At 38.9% G+C, this 22,131-nt stretch overlaps 1 protein-coding gene across 1 annotated transcript; it reads right to left on the bottom strand.

Moving 5' to 3' along the window:
- Positions 1–15,792: 15,792 nt before the first annotated feature.
- Positions 15,793–22,131, bottom strand: LOC134862622 (COUP transcription factor 2-like). Its single transcript, XM_063880628.1, has 3 exons — positions 21,108–22,131; positions 19,461–19,985; positions 15,793–17,619 (listed from the first exon to the last, which is right to left on the bottom strand). The coding sequence occupies exons 1-3, from the start codon at positions 21,598–21,600 to the stop codon at positions 17,345–17,347; spliced, it is 1,293 nt and encodes a 430-aa protein (XP_063736698.1). The 5' UTR covers positions 21,601–22,131; the 3' UTR covers positions 15,793–17,344.

Genomic DNA, 22,131 nt, shown 5'->3' with positions numbered 1-22,131 from the left:
GAAATACTTTGGATCATATGAATAGATTAATATAATGGTATTGCAAAGTTTTTAAATTCATATTGCATTTTTAGGAAACTATGAATCTGGTCTGTTTTTTTTTACAAGACTAAGAGATGTTCTGGCTGAATTAAGCATGCTAACGTGCTAACAATAACATTCTGATGATTAACAAGTGTAAGGCCCTGTTAACCATTTGAGTTTGGTGTGTTAGCATGCTAGCAGTTCGCACCAAAGCTGGTTATGGCAAAAAGATGAAAAGTTTGAGGATCAGCATGGTGGCAGTAAGCTCTACAGGAAAAGACAACGGATCAGCAAAGTTGGTTGGATTAATCTTTTGGGGACCATATGTTTGTTAACAAAATGTCATGACATCGATCCAATCGTTGTTGAGATATTACAGTTTGACCGACAGACCGATGCTGCTACTGTAGATTAAAACACACCATCTGAAATCTATTCTGTGGAATTGTTCTCTAAGGATGTTATATTTATATTGTACAGTACAACTGACAATAAAAATGGATGAATTGGTAGGAATGAGCAGTCAAATATCCCTGTTTCGATTCATACACATCACAGCTTTAGCAGAAATACCTCATGGGATTGTCTCCGAGTTGAGGAAGAGAGCAGTCTTATCTGAATTACTTTCAAGTGCTGGAGGCTGTAAAGTGTTTATTTCATGTGCTGCCTGCTGGGGAGGAAAAACTTAGTGGTATTCCTTCTGTATTTTCAATGTTTTTGTTTTTCCCTTTTCTTCTTGTTTTTTAATGTGTAGGAGTGAGCGGCTCAGGCCAGAGTGTGATGGATCCTGGAGTGTAAGACGAGGGAGGGAGGGAGGAAAAGGGCAGAGTGTTAGGTCAGGCTGATAGAGATGTCAGCAGTGCTTCAGTAATCTTGTGACGCCTAAGAAAAAAAAACACAGGGGAGAGAGCGGGACGTCTGAAAGACCGGCGGCTTGGTGACAGCAGAAGCAGAGACCACCCTAACAACAGCATCAGGGTTCATGGGAGGGGAGGGGTGCTGCAGGAGGGGTGGGGTGGGGGGGTGGGAGGAGTGAAGCCGGAGGGGGAAGCTGATCTTCAGTTACACATTATGGCTGATAGTTAACCCTCCTCCTCGCAGCAGTGTGTTAGACGGGGAGAGAGTGGTGAGCCAGTTATCAGCGCTGTAGAGGATTTAAGCCTTGTCTACCTCATTTAACATCTCCGACAGGCAACAACAGGAATGTAATGCACCTAATGAAAAACACCAATGCACACACCGGTGGGGACAGGAAATCCTTTTAAATAAGTGGAAATAATGTCAACATAATGAGGCCTTCTTGTAGAGCGTTTCTGATGTGCTTATAATCTATATCTGAATAGTAATGATTTTTGGACAGCACACTGCCAACACTGTCGTTCTCTCACAGTGCCATGTTGTGTATCCGGCTGTAAAAGAGTCCGCCGCTCGGTTCAGTGGCTGACCGAGTCATGAAATGTGATTCAGGTGGTAGATGGATATCTGCAGTGAAATATCTCTCCCCACTCGCTGGCTGCAGCCCAGACGTCGCCTTCTGCTCACTCCTGCTGGAAAGTGTGATTCGCAGTGTTTGGCCTTTTGTCTGGGCCAATTATGTTCGCCATTAACTAGCTTTCTTCTGTTATTGTTCACGGTAATTTGAGCTGATGGTGCGATGGTGCTTAGAGAGTTAGTGGTGGTACTCCCGGGTGTTGTGGGGGGGCGATTAATACCACAAAGAAAGAGAAGTTGGATAGTGTTTTACTATTGTCTTTCTTTATTCTTAATTCATTTTTGTATTTTTTAAACAGCTTGTGGAGTAAAGAAACATTCATGTATATGGTCTTCCTCGCATAGGCCAGTAAGACACTGTGTCCGTCTAAGAGTTTCATATTTATAATTGATGACATTAACGCGTTAGTAGAGCAAAGCAGAGGACACTATCAACAATAACTGTTCTCAGAAACTTTTCGTAATTATGGCTACGAAAATAATTTGCAATCCACATGATCAATTTCACAGGAAATGTCAAATAAAACTCACGTGATTCTCAGCAATGACTGGTGAATGGTATAAGGGGCGATGAAGTCTGAGTGGGAAGGAGGATGGGGTGAATGAGTAGTTCCAAATAATGCGGGACTTAGATAGAGCTGTTTATTTTTCACCTGAATCCAGAAGTCAATACGAGTCATTCTTGCGTAACTTCCGTACTTAAGTAACAATGTTCCGGTAGTTATTTAAATCAACACCACAATCTTTCCCTAAACCTAACCAAGTAGTTTTGTTGCGTAATGAAAAACTGACTTGTTTGTAAGGTACCCTCCGTACTTAAGTATAACTACTTTCATAGTCATTTAAATCCAAATCCAAATGTGCTTCAGTTAACCCCAACCCTAACCCTCAGTGATCTTGTTCCCTAAAGAAGGTATTGTTGGACTTTCTTAGAAAAAAATAGCATAAAATAATAAACATTTTTACTTCTTGTAGGATATTGTAAGATGATACGTTGACAAAACACAGGTGTCCTGCACAGAAGTTAACCTTGCCTAAGATCGGCCAACACGCTGCATAAGCCAATCTGAGACATGCAGACCCTTTTCCTTCTTGATAACTCGGTAACTCGATCAAGGTGATTTCCCTGTTTATTTTTGAGGTGGTAGAGATTGAAGATAAAATCATTTCAGCTTCCCAAGAGTTGTAAAATCCTGTCTCCTATTATTATTATTAACTACTCTGAATGGTTTTGGTGTCAGATAACCCTTGAAAAGTCATGGGGGTATTACATAGACTCGACCTCCTGAGAAGAAAAACCATGAGCCCAGAAAGAAATATAGAAACAAAGTCCTATGATATATTTTGCTTTTATATACATTTATGTAAATGTGATAAATAAAAAACAATGATAGCATTAGTTACCCTGCAATCCAAGAAGTAGTGTTGGAAAAATATTGGAAATCCTGTTATGTTCAGCACTATAAATGCACCAGTTTCACATTTAATGTCCATAAATAATTTGGAAAAATGATTCAAAAATGTTGCCATAAAATGATTCAAATGTCATAATTTTAAGCAAAAATAATGAATAAATATATAATCCATTTGGAGAGGAAAAAACCTTGCAAAGGGAATGTTGTTCTTGTAAATGTATGACTTTGTAATCAGAGATATTTTAGTTTTCACTAAATTAATTGTTATTACAGAAAATGGCACCAACATTCAGTTGTGACACCTTAAAATAATTGTACCCATTATGCACAATGTTGAATTCATATATTAAGAACACAGCATTGTTCTTAGTGCATTACATTTAACGCTAAACTGTAGTTTATTTTTTGGCAGAATATGAATTGTAAGAAAAATAAACCGTTTTTTTTCTTCCTCTGGCTTAATAACATCCAGGGACATGAAAAACCCTTTTGTAGCAATGAGTAATGTCCTCGTACGAACCCAGCAACCTCCACTGAGAGGACAGGCGGTCAAAATAATCTAAATCTTTGGCAGAATCTTTAGGGGACCTAGATTGAGCCGTTTATGGTGCGGTGCTGTTTTGAGGCATGATTAACACCTCATAAATGGGCAGCATTCCAGCATTCTCCTCCTCTTTGTCTGAGCAGCAGAGAGGCCTGCAGGATGCCCATCAGTGGCACGGCTCAGATAATGACTTATTGATAGGAGAGGATGCCGGGTGCCCCGTGCACATTAGCACGACACCAGCTGGTCGCTGCACCGTTGCTACACCACCCGCAGCATCGCTCAGGCAATTACCTGTAGAGGGAGGTCACTCTGCTGTCAGGGTATATCTCTGTTTCTACTCATGCCACAAGTCTCTAATTTCTGTTAATCGGAGACATTAATTACTAACACTTGAAGGCAATTTAAAACTTTTATTACTCAAATGAAAAATGAGAAGGATTAAAGATGACATTATACCGTTGTTTTTATATCTCTGTGTGACTTATTGGCTGGTGTTCCTAATTGTGCAGCCAACCAAAATTGATAAACCAGCTAATTTCAATTTCATGTAAAGACAAAACTTTGTTTGGCCTGTGTGACAGGTTGATTTGCTATAACTGGTATCAGATCCTCAGAGAAATCTCCCAATACAACCTTAGAGGTTACCTTGATTTATCAGCAATACACAACACATTTTATTAAATAAACAATATAAATGTATGTAGGTATGCCTTGAATGTGTTACTGCCTCATCTTTTCCCTCCTTCTTAATTATGAAACCAACAAAAGCCTCCCTGAATCCCAGCAATGGACCGTTCCCACATGTTACCCTGTTGACATGCTTGTACACTGAGATAAAAAACATTTCTAACAAGGCCAGGGAAATAATTCTGGCGTATCAAGTGAGCTTGGGAACAGTGGAGGGAGGGGAGATTCCCAGCGTGTCCACAGATGACAGTTCTTCGCCCAGGGCTGGCCGACGCTGCGACATTGTGCGCCTGTCATAGCTGCCCTTCAACGGCAGATGAAGCTGTCAGCAGGACGATGACTTTATTCTGACAGCCACTCCACCCTCTCTCTTCAGAGCGACGCAAATAAATATGTTGGGTTTCAAAGCTGGCAAGGCAGACGTTGGACAGTGGGTCAGGGGGCCAAACGCAGAGCAAAAGCATTCCCTTCCCCTCGTAACCTGCTCTCAAAGAGCCTGGTCACCTCGCCAGGGCACCCATTCAATGTGAGCCATCCAAAGGGCCCCGGGGCCCCAGATCTCACACACTGCCTGCCGGGGGGAGTTCTGAAAGCTTCTCTCTCTCTCTCCCTCTGACAGCCGTCACTCTGTTCCTCTCTTCTTCTCTGTGCATCTCTGTGGAGAGCCAAAAATATCCTCAGCAGAAAAACAGCATTTCTGACAGAATGTGGTTCAATCAGATGACTTCTCTTTCTCTCATTGCTTTCCATGTTATTTAACATATATCATGTTAAATAATACTGTATAATTAAGACTATACAATAAACAATGCTTAATTACAATTTTCAATCATAATTACTGCACACTCACTGACTTCATTTGCAAGCCCCCCCTCTATAATGCATAATGAACAGGGTTATTTAAAGGATGTTACAGTATATGAATGTACTCCATATGGTGAGTATATTGAATTTTAAAATTATTATAATATACAGAAACCATATGAACCATTAAATACTATTACCCCTGCAAACATATGTCAGTGAGTGGCAATAATTCTGTATAATGATACCTTCTAAGTCATTTTAGATTTATTTATAGTGTGTTTTTGTTGTTTTCACAAAGCATTTTCATTAGGGCTGATAATTAAACTGTATAAGCATATCATCAAGTGTTTTTAGGATAATTATACACGTAGGGATCATAGGAAGTCTTAATTGATACAATTTCTCCTGATGATCTCTGCTTTTTCTTTGTCTTGTATAATCCACAAAATCGATTTCGATTTTTACAAACTAACTGAAGACAAATGTGTCTGTTTTGTTGAACTCTTTAATGAGGGGTTTCTTATTTGTTTACTGTAATAGACTAAGTGACTTATTCATGTATTACAATATTGAACTAAAGGTTTAAAGGCAATGAAAATACAATTGTGACAATCAATGAAAATTACCTTCTTTTTTTTTCTTTTCAGTTGAGAGACTGTCCCGTCTTCTCCAGCAGGCTCCACACACCCCACTGGATTATCTGGTGTGTGCGTGTATGTTAACAATGACGAATTAATATAGAAATAAACAATTAAATAAATAAATAAAATGTCTACTATAGTAAACCACAGTCTTCCTCATATTTACAGATATGTCATTTTTTTTCCAGCTACAAAACTTGAAATGTACTTTCATGTATGATGTGTGATATTGACAAAAACATGAAGCATCAAATATGTGACATTTCCTACTAAAAATAAAATCATCCCAGGAAAATATCCAATAAACTTCACAAAGAGTTCCAAACATCTTTAATACAACTTTTTTTTGTATTCCTGTTTGACTGTGGAGTTTTTTAAATGACAGATTTGGTATGCTCATACAAAGCTCCCCCTGAATCCTGATGTATAACCCTTATTGACAGAAAAAATCATTTCAAATTAGCAAAGAAAATGTATAGTCTATGTAGGCTTCAGTACATCTGCCAGATGAAATGACAGAAATGGTTAATTAATCAAATAAGTCTTTTTTTTTCTTTTAGCCATCTTTGATACAGGTAAAGCAGTTTGGGTTCTCTGGTTGGACGGTTTTGGATGGACAACTGAAGCAATCAGAAGATTAACCTGGGATTGAGAAGGTAATGAGCTTTTAATTATCTATTTATTATTATTCTCACATTTTAAAGACCTACTGTAAAGGTTAATTATAATATTGCCCTTCAAGTAGCCATTATTCTCATCCAGATTTCAGCGTTAAATCAGTTAAACAAATACAAACAATATTTCCCAGTAAACAGCCTCTGGTACACAGGAAGTGCAGCAGCATTCAGTTGGTGTTTGAGCAGCACCAGTATTTGAAATAAACATCAGTATGGCCAGAGGTGCAATGGCACTTATCTGTCAATAATAAATTACACATCCTGTATTTTCCTGTGTCCTCTAGGTGTGATATGTATGTCATGTAAAGTGTGTCAGTGTGTCATTTTGTATAGTATATTGAAGTATAGTGTGTGTTCTGGGTATTCATATCACAAGTACGAATGTCCTGGTGAGCTGTTATAAGATTCTATATTTATAAAGTCATTTCATACTCAGCTGCAGCTGATTTCTTTGCTCAGTTTTTTTTAGGGATTTTATATTTTTATGACTGATATCTTAAACAAATCTGAGCACATTTTCTTTTTCAAAAAGTTTTTGTTATTTTAAAGCATTACCATTTTGAGAACGTACGTATTATATCGGCTCCAAAGTCTAAATTTAAGGGTTAATTTAACATTATGTAGGAAATATTTTTATTTTAACTTAATGTATATTACAAATGTTAAAGAGAACAAACAATTCTGTTAGAGGAAAACCAAATCCTGGAAGCTACCAAATGTAGGCACAGCCCATTTCACTTACTCTGTCTTTATATAACAGATTACAGCCTGCCCTTACATAACAAGTCTAAATGGAGACACTCTTTGCACGCAACCAAATGCAAAACTGATGCTACTTTTTGGATTAAGATTCACTTCCTCCGTTTGTTTCAGGTCATGGACTTAAAAGTGGGCCTCCTGAAAATATTACGTATGTAACTGCATTTGAATGAAACGCTGGGAGGAAGCTGTTACTTAGAGTTGAAAAGTGGAACATGGTCCCAAATAAACAAATCCAGATGTTATTTAAACACTAAAATAATCCTGACCTCAGTGGACTTTTCCACTTTTTAAGTTTTTCAAATGTAAAAATATTTGTTTTATATAATGCTGTTAATGGTGTTGCCCCACGTTACTCGAAATAAGCTCTCAAAGCCAATGTTATGGATGTAATCTAATGTAATGTAATTAAATTGCAGCTCTTAAGACACATGGAGATATTTATTTGTTTTGATGACTGACCTGGCTGACCATTTAATTTTCCTCCAGAGGTATTTAAAAAGCTGCAGCGGATATGTTTTTATCTGGCAAACTCTCCCTATTTAACATACGGATATCAACATGGTCCCTATTGGAGACACTTCTTTATAATGTTAGGTCACAACTTGAGATTTAAAGTGTTCAAGAGTATCATTTAGACAGTGTTGGCATCTTATTCAATTTAGCGTAGAAGTTCAAACTTGTTTATAGATGCAAGTACAACTCTTTTCTATGCAATTTATGCATTCCATTCCATTCCATTTTTATTTTTATTTTTTAGTATGTACTGTTGCATGCAATATGCTTACAATTGTTACATATTACTATTTCATAAAATGTAGCCTTTTGATCATATAACCCCTGCACAAAGGATTGCAGGTCATATTATTTAGAAAAGCATGCTCACAAGAAGCGATGCAGTAGGACATCTTGACATTTCTGGCACACATACTAGATTTATTCCAGGCATACTTACAAGTATAATATTTTGAGTAATGGAACGCACAAGAAAAGTAATTGTTTTCTTGGTATGCCTGAGTAAAAAGACATGGATGTGTGTCACTCTTTTAAAGACCCTGTTCTTCCAATCCGAGACTGATATGTGCTCCACTCCAAAGATAGGTTTCAGACATGGTGAAATGATGATGATCCAAACAGGAACTTTGTATTAACCAAATGATTGCTCTGCTGTTATCTTCTGCAGGACATTAGAAGAATGAAGGGCTGCGAATGGCAGCCTGTGATTTGGAGATGAGCCATGATATCTGTGCCATCGTTGAGTAATGTGAAACAGTAGCACAAGGACCAGTTTGACTTCGCTATGATCAGTTTTCAGGGGAGCATCAAAGTAAGTCTGAATAAATAGTGTGATTTATTTATTTATTTTTTGTGTCTTTTTGTCTTGCTCATTAAGTGCTATCAAGTCAGCTAAGGTTGCTGCATCTTACGTTCACAAACATATTCAAGTTTTACAAAATCAAATGCCTGTCCTCGACCAAACTAATTCTTAGTCGTCTAACACTCAACGACTTGTCAACCAAGCGATTACATCATTTAATAGATGTGTTTTTTTTAATTAAGACATTAATCATGAAAAGAAAAGAAAACAAGCGACTAATGGACTGAACAACTCTTGGTCGACTGACACCAAAAGGACCAATTGGTTGACTCATCAACTAAGAAGGGCAACCCTAGAAAATCAATTTTTTCCTGCAGTTTAGGCTGGCCATATACACCACATACCAACCTCTTTCAGATCAGCACATTTTCAGCTTGATGCATGCGGGCCCCTTATGTCCAGGGCCCCAATCCCCGCCATACCAACCCCCACATGTCTGCAGACGGTCTCCATTTAAAGTCCTTAAACTAAGAGAGAGGAAAACGAAAGTGACACCTTTTGAATTAAAGCCAGCTAAACTTTAGGAATTTACGCGCTCCTCTGATCTACCGTCATCCAGTTTCCTATATCGGCAAGATTACCAAGCAGCCGTAGTCAGGAGATCAGAGGGTCAAAGGTCACAGCACACAAACAATATTCCTGTGACCCATGAGTGATCATAGATGATTAAGAAGTGCTGAGAAGGAAGTCCACCTAAATCCGTCTTTGTTTGAAACAATGCTGCACGATAGGCAACAACAAACACGGAAGCGAGTTTACTCTAGAAATTCTCTGTGATATCACACGTGGGCCAACTCTGTGCAATGTTATCGCATATCACTGCCCGCGAATGTCCACATGCATCACTGCCCGTTGGCAATGACATGTTTATTTCAGATTTCATGTTCGAGATTCCCCCGGATATCTGAAATCTAAAGGATTTGCTTGAAACATCAACTGACTTCTGTCTGACATCATAGGTATTAAAAAAAAAAGTGAAAAACAAAAAGGTAGAAAAGTCATGAAGACCAAAGTAATTCAAACTTTAATAGGGTTCAATGAATAGATGAAAAGCTTTTATGTTTTCATTAACATCATTTGAATAATAAAGAACCTCCTGCAGAAGAGCCTGCAAACTAGTTTTCCAATTTATTAGGTGCAGCTAACTTAACTAACTTTGCTTAACTAGCTTATTTTCCCCCTGATGTTCAATATAATGCATCGGTATAGGATATTACATCACAATCATTTCTTCAAGCCATCTCAAGCCTGCATTGGAAACTGACCCTGCAAAGGGTTGCAAGTTAATACGGAAGGCCGTTAGACAACATATAATTATAAGAAAGTTCTGATACCCAATGTATTTTTTTATTACTTTTCTCTAATCTTTTTTTCCAGAAATATTTAATAGATTTACTTCTTTGGTCCTCAAATATCAGAAATTAATATGGAAAATGTAGTTCTGCTGCTAACATGTCCAGAAGAATTTGGTTGTTTTGTCACACGTCACAAAGGATTGGAAGCTAATAGTTTGAGCTTTTATGTTTTTATTATTATAGAACTTTATCATTATATATGTCTTTTATAGGTTTATCATACATTTTTGTTATTCAAAATCCTTTTTTTTAGAAGCAACTGGGAATTATATCTTTCAGATAAATGTAAGAGAAAAAAGTGCAATATTTCGTTCTTAATTGTACCATATATGAAATACCATGAATTTGATTGTCTCACGTAAACTACTTAAAATGTGACTATATGGTACAACATACCTGCATATGTTCCTTTGTACCACTAGAAGAAAACCAAAGCAGTGACTCTGATACTGAAGGCACATCTATTCTATGTAGAGGTAGTTACATTTTAAACCAATCAGCTGCCTGAATCACAGGAAGTCACCTGAAACATGTCCTTAAATCACACAATCCGACAGTATCTGGAAGGTTCTGAGCGACCGGCGCTTTATTTGATACTTTGATATAAACTCGATCCGCTGAGACTACTGTGGCCTACTTTTGTCTCTGCTCTCCTCTGAAGGCCATAATATCCGATTTAACTCTTGCCATTATTTTTGTTCAACCCAGTATGATTTTTCCTTTTGCCCCAGTTGCGTTTTCAGTAAAAGCAAGATTTGCATCTTAATGGATCTTAGCAACAGCAGAGGCCCTTTTGGCACTGTGTTTTTCAGAGTCACATGCACTTCTGCAACATTTAAAAAACAACAACAAAAAGTAAAATTTTGCGTGGGCCCCTAAAAAAATGTCTATTGTGCCTTTGGTCAGATTAAAACCTGTTCCAGGAAGATGTTTGGATGGGGTTGTAAACAGATCACTGATAGCAATGTATTAGTGGGGGATTAACACGACTTTCGCCCTGCTTTCAGTGCAAAATAAAGCTTTAATCTAGACTACAACTGGGAGGCGGGGGCTTTCAGGCCTGGTCCAATGAGGTTCCTCGGTGAGTAGCATGTTCCCGCCCATGGGTATCTCCTGTGGTGGTGCTGGGTTCCGGCCTGGCAGCCGTGGCAGTGACAGACGTGCCCCTGGGATTCCACCTGTCAGCCGCAAACGCACTAATCGACAGGCCTCGTATAACCTGAACTCTCCGCCACCTCTCTGTCAAATCTCCATCTTCTCATTCGCCTGACAGCCTCCCACTAGCCCACCCCCCACCCTCTCTTTTCTTATCCCGCCCTGACTCCGCCCATCCACCAGCCTGGGTAAAAACACTGACACTACTAAATTCATTCTGGTGTGTGGAATAAAAAGGTTTTCCTTTAAGGAATAATCTAAAATGTTCTGTACAGCTTGACAAACCCCACCCCCATCTCAGCGTTATTGTGACAGAGGTGGGCTTTAATGTGCAGTAGTAATTGGGTAGGAGAGGGAAAGACTGCTCGGGAGGAGGAGGAGGAGGAGGAGGAGGAAGAAGGGTCATGGTCAGGTTTCTCATGGAGGTTACTCTGTATCTGTCTCTTAGCAACGACAGACCGCTCTTTGTACAGTCCTTGAGTTGATTGGTGCGCGTGTGTTTTTTTTTTTCCCCCTCCTTGGTGGCTGAAATGTTTTTTTTTTTAAAGGGGCTCCTCAACAGACAGCCTTCCTCCCACATTCACTGATTTAGGATTTTTTTTATGAGCATCAGATGGAGTCTCTGAGGCGTGGCATGAAGTGTAAATGTGTGTGCTCACGAGAAGAGAATAAAACATACACTGAATTTGAAATCAACGCTCATTGAAAAGTGTTTGCTTTATAATTGATTATTACCTTCTCAGTCAAGTGTAGATAAATGCCATTAAATCAAATGACTGTAGCACAGTTTAGAGGCTGGATGCTATTGCAGCTCATCCTCCTTGAGCATCTCTTACCACTATCATATCCCCCTTCTTTTGAGCCTGTGTCAGGATAAGGGCAGCCCGGGGTCAGAGGTCAGTGGAAGGAGCCAGGGGAACCCCTTAATTCAAACCGTCAGCCTTAAGACATCAGAGCTGGGAGCCAGAGTGGCGTGATGTCAGTCTTACACATGGAACAGGATTAAAAGGGCAATTTGGGGACAAGGAGCAGAAATAAAAGAAGAAGAAAAGAGCCTGTTCTCTTTTCCCATCAGCTCAGATTCAGACACAGATAGATTCAAACATAGACACACATAGATAGATATTGTCAGTATTATGGTCTAACTTGATGTCTAGACAGCCCCCTTTCCCCCCATGTAATGAGTTTCCACCATTTAATTCAATGACAAAAGTGTATAGTATTGTCAGTGAAGTTATTTGTCCCTTAAAACATTAAAGAAGGTTTTTCTTTGATCTGACAAGGTTTCCATGTTAAACGTGTCCACAGATTGTTGCTTTTGAACAGGAGTACCACACAAAATGTGGAATTGCTTCTCAGATGTTTTAGCCTGCAGGACCGTTTAATGCCAGATTCAGACAGATGGAGCTTCATTTCAGCAATGAAAGTGCGTTTTTATTCTCCTTAAATTACACAGTCGCACAATAACGCTTCGTTCAAATCAAGAAGTCCACACGAGGACAACACCTGAGCTTGGATTGACTTATATGATATTGAAGGCGGTTGTTTTGAATATGTTGTGCTAAAAACCTCGAATAACTTGATGTATTTCTCAGAGATTTACGCTGAAATAAATCTGATTTAAAGCGTTAAGTTAAGCCACTGTACAGTTAGTACAGACATTGTATGAAGTGGACAAAGTTCAGGACCTGCGGCGATTTACCAACTTTACCTTTATCAGAATACATCGCAAAATAATGAATCAATACGGGAAGTAGCGTACATAAGTTAGTCAGTAGGCCTAAATATGAACATTAATGTGAAGTGAAGCGGGATTGTATTCATACAATTAAAGACGATGTAATATTAATAGGCTGCGTGATATTCAAATATAATTCCGCTTTATAGTGAATATTAAAATATTTATATGGACACAATACGTTTAAGCTGTTTCTGTCGATCCAAACCCTCACACACCCTGCGGTTATATTTGTTTACGTTTTGTATAGACATATAATTTTGCGTACTTTGAATTTTGAACTCGTTTTTATTATCATAAATGTATCAATGTGTCGTTAACAGTCAAACATTTGATCTTGCTGTTTATGTAGGGTTTTATTTTCATTATGTAGCCTAATGCGTTTCCTTTTGAAAACATTATCATACGTATCTAGACGTGTTGTGCACAACAGAAACCAGAGAACAACCAAACCCTAAATAAAGAATTTAACAAATAATCATCATTTTAATAATTACATTTGAGGAAATGTAAAACTGCTGGCTTTTTGGATTCACGTACAGTGGCCACAGAGATGGTGAAACGCTGCTAAACTGTTAGGCCTATCGGAGCTGAAGGGTTATATAATGTCCACTGAAATCTGGGATAGAAAGTTGTGTATTAATTTAAAAATTGTAAACTCAACTATTCGGTTAAACAATTAGTGTTTTACATTGTTAAATGTAGCCCATAGGCTTTAATAATATATGCAGTTAAAATACAGATAATAAAATAACTTAATATTTCAGTAATAATTCTTACCACAATGATTCAACAGTTTTTGTAGTCAAACTCAAATGACTGCCAGCGCATTCTTGTTTGAAAATGTTTCCCACATGAATTCAATTTGCCGTGAGATATTGATTTAATTCGCCAAACCAGTGAAACACATTCTAAAAAAGCAACAGGGAAACACGAGAGACGGTTGACTTTCATTAGGCTGTCTAACAGATTTTAATTTCTTTCTGTGTGTTTTAGGTCTGATATTAGTGAGTAAATCTAATGTATTTGTGTTGCCCTATTTCATTTCGTCGGCCAATTTTTCTCAAATGTCTTTTACGGTAAAGTTTTGTTAACGAAACATTTTAACAACATAATGGCTGATTAGAATTTGTGGAGGATTGTGAACGAGTTTGGCATCATTATAGAATTTGGAGTGGTAATTATTTGTATAAAGCGTGCCATTGAAACGGCTCCAAAGCTGCAGTCAGCATCACAGATAAACTACAGGAGGGCAGCCACGTCCCAGAGACTAAACAATATTTATTTATTAACATTCACATGCAATAGCATTAATTATACTGACTTGTTTGATTTTACAATTTTGCTGTAACAGCTAACACTTCTAAATGGTGAGATGGTGACCCCAATGTGTTCCCTGTTTAGGCCTATCAGTTATCACGTAGGAACTGGGACACAAGACATAATATATAATAATATAAAAACAAAAAATGATATACATTTGGCATTAGAAAAAAAACCCTTTTAAAATCATAAACCATTTCTTTCCAGAAAAAAATGTTTGCTAAAACTGTTTCACTTGTTTTTAACACCAGTTCCCAGTTTTCGGAAATGTTCCCGAAGCGTCAATATCACAGAAAAGGTTTTATATAATTGTATAAATGAACATTAAAGTGTTGTACTCAAGATACGTTAGCACATCAATATAATAATATTTGATCACCACCAGAAGAACATTTGGGTCGGATAAATATTATTTCATCTAATCATTTGCCTTAAAGTATAGTTACTATATTACTTGAACATCTGTTATCATTGTCATATGTGGGCCTTAGCCTCTAGGTTCAATAGTAAGTCCTCACTTGACTTCATAAATATTAATATTTATAAAAAATCTTAAGAGCGATCTGATTGGCTACAAGATTTCAATGCGGAAAGCTGATTGGCTGAGTGCAAACCATGCTGCGCGGTGACTGCTCCTGCTTCAGTTCCCCTAAAACAGAAGAACAGCGGCTCTCTCTTATTTATGACCGGGATCAATTTTTTGTAAAGTGACGTAAATACAGAAGCAAATGGAAATCAATTGGAATAACAGAGCTGGTATTTCCCCTGCAGCTCAAGCTCGACTGATTTCCCTTCCTCCTTGCACCCTGTACTCCTTGGCATTTTCTTCTTTTGGACGTATACGTGTGTGGGAAAATGCTCCATTGTTTTATGTTGGCCCTTTGGCCCAGAACACCCAGGGGCGGTTGAGCGCCCAGCTTCATCTTCCTCAGGGTAAACTGTTGTGACAGAGCACTCAGGGGCCCCTCATTAGCTCTCTGTCCACTAAGAAGCAAAGAAACTGCTTTAATCCTCTCTGTCCTCCTCAATCTGGCAACACAGACATGGATTATAATTCCAATTTCATTCTGCTCCCCTGTCTGATGCAGGTTTAACAACCTTTGTGAACAAACCCTAATAACAAAAAGCAAGTTTGTTAAGATGTGTTAAATTAGCATCAAGCTATTAAAGCTAGTATTAGCTGAAAAAGAAGTATTACGGTAATAGTTTAATCACTGTTTGTGTTTTTGCAGATTACTCCCTACATACAAATATTATTTTGTGTGTGTTTTGATGGTTGATTCATTACTTTAAAGACATGTTAAATAGTGGTCCATGTGTGAATACTGAACTTGGTCTAGCATCTACTTAAATAGTACATTTCAGGGGTTAATAGTTTGCATGATGTACATTTTTTCAGCGTTTTAAATATGTTTCAGGTGCTGGATGATACCCAATATAACATAAATGCTGGAAAAATGTAAATGTTTCCTGCTGAATTTTTCAAATGAGGCATCTACTTTAATATATGTTGGCATGGCATAAGGCTTGTCATTGAAAAGCACTTAGTTTGGATCAAATGTCTAATTAGTGACAATATTAGCATCAGGAACTAAGCTCAGCATTAATTTTGTTACCAATTCCAGTATACAAACTTGTGTACATGCTAACACACACACAGGCACATTACATACACATATTTTGTCCTCATATGAAAGTGGCGGCAGACATAAACAACATCGAATTGAAATGTCAAAATAAACCAAATACACTTTATTTATAAATCTTGAGTTATAATTTAATATGGTACCAATATGTTAACCAATATGCTTTCACAGTACATCAGAGTGGTTGTCAAAAAGAAGTAAACACAAATACAATCTCACTCACTCACGCACACACACACACACACACACACACACACACACACGCACACACACGCACACGCACACACACATGCGCACACACTCTCGTTCAGTTCAGCAATACCCTGCAGTGTTCTATTGTGCCTTTTAAGCGGCCTGGGCTCATAAATGCATTGAAATACAATTTGTACTTTCACTGGAAGTCTGTGTAGTGTTCAATAGGAGACTGTAGTTACAGAATACATTGGGCCCAGTGCTTTTAAAATCTCTTGGAGACAGTCAGTGTAAAAGAAATAAATGAAGGTTCTGTAATGCATTAATCATTAAACCATTAAAGTAATAACATGACTTTCCCTGTGACAAGTTACAAGTCAAAAGAATAGGATTATAACCCCCTTTAACCCCGCTAAATAAGAAAAAACGGAATATCTTACAGCTATTTAATATTCCTTCCCTTTATCTATTTTGCCACGTCATCATCTTTCAGTGTAAGAAATAACAGAAACGTTGAAATTCTCTGGGTGTCAATATTCACCACTTTGATGAGAAATATGACGTTCCAAGTATGTTTCAAAGGAGAACTTTAAAAATATTGATTTTCGAAGGTAAAAAAACTGCAGATATTAGGCATTGTGGAAAAAAACATTTATAGAATTTCTAATTTAAGGACATGATGATATTACCTATGAAAGGAGTAATGCATTACTTGGAGCAACCTAACACTGATCGTGGGAAGTGCATTATCCAAATATATTTTTGTTGCTCGTCCTTTTCATTCTGCGCACGTCCATAATGCAAACGGAGCATTGATGTCACTATTCGGTCTATACACAATTGAGCCAATAGGTTAAAGTCAGATGATGTTGGGTTCAAAACACCTGCATTAAATCTTTCTAAAATGTTCCTTTATTTTAAAAGTGCCATGTCTGGAAGGTATGAAACAAAAAACAATAAAAACACAACAGATCGACACGAGACAATCCCTGCAGTTCTCTCACTTGCCGGGGCATAAAAAATACGGAAACATTTAAAAAGGAGCCAAAACATAATTTACAAGCACGATAAATATACACACAGGGTCCAATAAATATTGTTTGTTATCCCAAAAACCAAAGACGGTGAGAGGTCACCACACTGCAAAGATAATGTCCGTCATTAGCAGTAATTTCATTCCGTCAAATATCGTTTTCCCCGAACAAGTATAAAAAAATCTGCCAGTGGGCAAAACGTCCATAAGATGGGTTAATTTTTTTTCAGGGACAGTTTTCCAGAAACATAGGGACACAATGCAGCATTAGGCGGATAACCCCTCCGGTATTGCAGGTGGTGTGAGAATATTATGAATTGAGATCTTATTTTTACATTGGAAATGTCTATAATTATCTCATTGCACTGGCAGTGTTTTTTCCTTGTTTCGAAGCAACAGAGAATTTACGGCGCACTGAAAAGGTGCGGTGTGGGACCTTTTCCTGACCTTAGAAGCAGCACTGTGGCTTTTTCCTTCTATTGAATAGGCATGTAAGGCCAGTTGAAGCTGCTCCCAGTCAGCAGCATGTCCCTTATCAGCGTTTCTATGGGTGTTTTCCCCACCAGACGCACGAAGAAAAGCTGCTCTATGACAGAAGAAGAGACGGTGCGGAGGGACGGCAAGCGGAGTAGCAGCTTCCCAAACCTGTTAGGCTGGTTGGGGTACTGGCTTCTCACGTACTCCTCTAAAGCACACTGGGATTTCTCCTGCAGACCCTCCACATGCGCCACGTCCGACAAACCACAAGCATCTACAGACGGAGAGAAGGAAAGTGGGACAGGAAGGAGAAGAAGAGGTCAAGACCAGAGTTCGAACCAGTCGTCGAAATGATCGCAAGCATGTTTAGGAATGTTCATGCTGCAGGTACTTCCCTAACTATACAAGTAAAGAGTGACTACAACATAGAGCAAAAGGGAAGACAGAACACATCATTTTTTTCATATAGTGTTAGCATAAGGCAAAAAAAAAATGTCTAGAAACTGCAAAAAATATCTGTTTTGCTCTTGTAAGTTATTGTTATTTACTTCACAATTGCAGACTACTGAGCCTTTGTGTTCTTTTTCAAAGGTATATCTGAGTAAGTCTGGGTGAGATAGTAACACAAAAGTTAAGCAGGTTCATACGGAAATAAGTGACATCTATAAAATTGCATTTTTAAAGACGTAATAGCTTGAAGAAAATAATTCCTGTACATCATCAAATCTAGAAAATGGTGTTCAAGAATGCTCAAGAAATTAGTTTACAGTGTGATTGTAACCATAAAAGACCATTACAGACTGAGAGTGTGTGTGTGTGTGTGTGTGTGTGTGTGTGTGTGTGTGTGTGTGTGTGTGTGTGTGTGTGTGTGTGTGTGTGTGTGTGTGTGTGTTCTACACTCAGCAGAGCCCTCTGTTTGTACTGTATCGCTGCAGGCCGGATGACAGCAGCCGGGGTTAAAGAACGGTTTCTATGTCCCAGTTTGAAGACACGTGTTCAGATGTGTTCATGGGGACTAAAATAGACCCAGTACACAGGAGACTTTTCTGTATTTTTCAATCAGTGGCAACTCATCCTTTTGATGCTGCTCACAATCCTGCCATCAAACATCTGGTCTTAAAAGGCTATGAAATACATATAATGCCTTTTTGAGAAAATAATCAGTTTCTATCTCCAAGGTGTGACAATGTAAAGATATACCAAAAATAAATACATCTTTGTGCGTTTCTAGTTTTGAAATGTATGTTTCAATGGCATACATTTTATTTTAAATATATGTATTTACATTTTTTAATGCATTATTTGATCAATAATTTTATGCTAAATGTTAAGCCCACAAATCCATTTTAACTACTTAATATAAAAACCTTCAATTATTTAATTTAAAACTGATCTATTCGATAAAACAGCCTATTCGAAAAATAACTTTACTGATACTTCTTTAATGTGAATAATAAATAATTAAATTAAATATAAATACTACGAAAATGAATTCTCAGCCATGTTTTCATTTAAATGCATCTTCTGCAGGCTTCTGTATGATGAGTGTTTTATATTTTTTGAGGCTGCATGATTTAATGCAGTTTGTAAACCCATTTAATGAACTTCATAATACTGAAAGACTGTGTGCTCATAGTTTATTGTACAAGGTAAAAAAGACGTAAATATATGAGTTTTATAATGACAGTAATTTCCCCCTACATGTATTTCGTTTACCTTTACCGTGATTCTGGAGGCCAGAGCACTTTGGTGAAAATAGATATTAATTAAGAAAGTATGTGTTTTTTTCAGCTATTGTGTCCCACTATACAGTTATACATAGTTGCTGGTATTTAAAAAAACAAAAAGGCCAAATGGTCACTATCAAACCATCTTTAATTTCAATTTAATGCATGCCTCAGCCAACTGTGGAGTTACATGTTTTTGTTTATTTAACGCGAACATATTTTTGGTGTGTTCACACTAGTAGTTGTTTGACAGGAACGTTACTACATTACACTGCTGTGCCTACACTTTAGCTGTGCTAAAAACACACTTGAGCCATCCTGGCCTCCATGATATGACATTAAACCTTTCGAAACTTTGCATGTTTGTGTGCAAAGAAAGAGTGTTTACCTGTTGTGAACAGCACGATGGCCTTGATGCAGCTGTACTCTGCTGAATCCACGTGCAGCACCTTGAGCTTCTCCACCTGCTCCTGGAAGACCCGGATGTGGTCCATGAAGGCAACCACCCGGTCCGCGGACATCGGGGAGGCGTGAAGGCCCGCGGCGGCCAGCAGCGGGGCAACATGGACGGGCATGGAGCATTGGGCGGCGTTCAGCACGAACAGTTCGCTCCATGTGAGGCGGAGCAAAGCGACCTGGTCAGTCACCTGCAGGTCCGGGAAGAAAGGGATGTTGCGGGCCCACTCCACGGCGCTGAAGAGCATCCTGGCCGCCAGCTCACAGATGTTTTCGATACCCATGATGTTGTTGCTCTGCAGGCACTGAGAGCCGAACCTGGACGTCGGGTAGGGCTCGGCCCGCAGCAGGAGAGATATGTATCCCGATAGATAGGAGTGACACTGCAGAGGGTCTCCGTTTGTCAGAGCAAACTGGCCGTGGTAAGATTGGGTGGGAAGTCTGCCTCTTTGCACAGCTGCAAAACAAAAACAAAAAAAACCCCAGAAATGTCAAATCAAGCTGTTATCGGGAGAGATTTTTTAAAGCGACGGAGATGTCAAAACGTACACACACAGAAATGCTACTAGCTTCTTAGCTATGAGAGTTCATTGGTACGGTCAACGGGCTATTGTGGACAATCTCTTAACAAGTGGACGTAAATACGTGTTTGAGACAGTTCCTGGAAATAATGTAACTTTCAGCTCGGTTATGAATAACTGTTAATATTATTCAATTCAAGGCTCAAAGCGTTGAATTTTTCTACTTGAACCCATGCACTCTAATATAAGCTAGTTTCTGGCAAGTAACTTAGCTTGTAACCTATTTATTTTAACTCTAGCCTACTACCTGTGTATTTTCCCCCCTGTCGTTTTTGGTGGTGATATATTTGACTTTTATTGAAATGTTAAAGTTATTATATAACTTAATACGCATTTGTTAAGTTTGGAAGCATTAAGAGGAGGCAAAGGCTACAGTAGGCTGAGCTTGGCCTGTACGACCAGCACGCGTAATGAATCTCGCACACACACACACACACACACACACACGTACTAACACACATGCATATCATATGCTACGTCATCTACCAACAATTTAAAAAATATATATAAAATTCAGCGAAATATAGCTGAAAATGTGTAGAAATAACCATGCGACATTAAAGCAGCCTCGCGTTGCTGGAGCTACACAATGGCCATGTAGGACGGACATAGCCCGGGCGAGTAGCACAATAATAAACACGCTGCAGATGCTAGCAGTAACATTCCCTGTAATATCAGCGGCTGGACAGTGTGCCAGGCTATGTAGCATAAAGAATATCTAAGATAAATATTCAGATATAATTACAATAGGAGTGGGCGGAAACATATCTGTTAAAGATTCACGGAGTATAGACAAAGGCAAACGGCTGTGTCCAGGAATAAATCAGGGTTTGTATACTAGCTACTAAAATGTATCATGCATAACATCTACAGCAGTAATAACGCATAAATAAGTCGATGTATAGTGAGCCTATTGAACCATACAGTGTCCAGGACCGTTTAGTGCTGGATAATACGATGTGATACCGACAGCAACATAAGGAGGACGCCAGCCGTACCTTCCCTTCTCATGCCGACTTTGAGGCATTTCTTCAGGCGACAGTACTGGCACTGGTTACGGTGGTGCTGGTCCACGGGACAGTTCCTGTTGGCCCTGCAGGTGTATGACAGGTTCCTCCTGACGCTGCGTTTAAAGAAGCTCTTACATCCTTCACATGTGAACTGTCCGTAGTGCTTCCCGCTGGATTTATCCCCACACACGATGCACTCGATCTGCTGGTTCTGCTGTTTGTCCATGGACGAGGAGGAAGAAGATGAAGAGGATGTGTTGTTGTTGTTGGCGGTAGTGGTAGTAGTAGTGCTGGACGGATTGGGCGGCGGTGCGCCCTGGTGTGCTGCTGCTGCCTGGGGTATTTCCAGAGAAGACGCCGGGTTCATGTGTCCCGAAAGCTCCCCGGGAAGAGACATAGGGGCAACTTGGGACACAGGGGAGGAGAGTGTCCCCTGAGAGTCCCCGACGCCCTCGGTGTTTCTCCACGCCACCATAGCCATGTCGATAGTCTCTAAAACTTTGAGCGCCCAACTTTCCTATTTTTTCAGCAACAATTCAAGCGCACTATCTGGCCTAATTACTAACGCACGTTCAGGAAAACTGCAGCATTGTTTGTCAACATAAAGTACAAGTTACGCCTTGATAATATGAATAAAGCTCATAGAATAACGGTGATATAATTTAAACGCGCGTCTTTACAAGTAGCCTTTAAAAATCGGCAGTCATCCAGAAACAGTGTCGGTCTCTTGGAAGTCCAACAAGAAAGCTTCATTCAAACCGAGATGATACACTATAACATCCACAGATTTGAACACCTAAAGACGAAAAACACTGAGCCAGAATCCATCGAGTAAAGCAATATGTTATCCCAAAAAGAATATACAATCTGATCCTTGTTCTGCCGTGTGTCCACTTTAAACAGAACAGATCCTTCACCAGAGATGGAGTGCAGGCTTTCCAGACGCTGCGTGCTCTCCCGATCAGTCAGAAGTTACATTCAAAAGAGAGCAGAGGGGAGACACAGAGAGGAG

This window comes from Eleginops maclovinus, chromosome 4 (assembly GCF_036324505.1).
Source record: "Eleginops maclovinus isolate JMC-PN-2008 ecotype Puerto Natales chromosome 4, JC_Emac_rtc_rv5, whole genome shotgun sequence".
NCBI classification, from domain to species: Eukaryota; Metazoa; Chordata; class Actinopteri; order Perciformes; family Eleginopidae; genus Eleginops; species Eleginops maclovinus.
The sequence above is the reverse complement of the archived record's forward strand: the minus strand, read 5'-3'. Positions and strand labels throughout refer to the sequence as shown.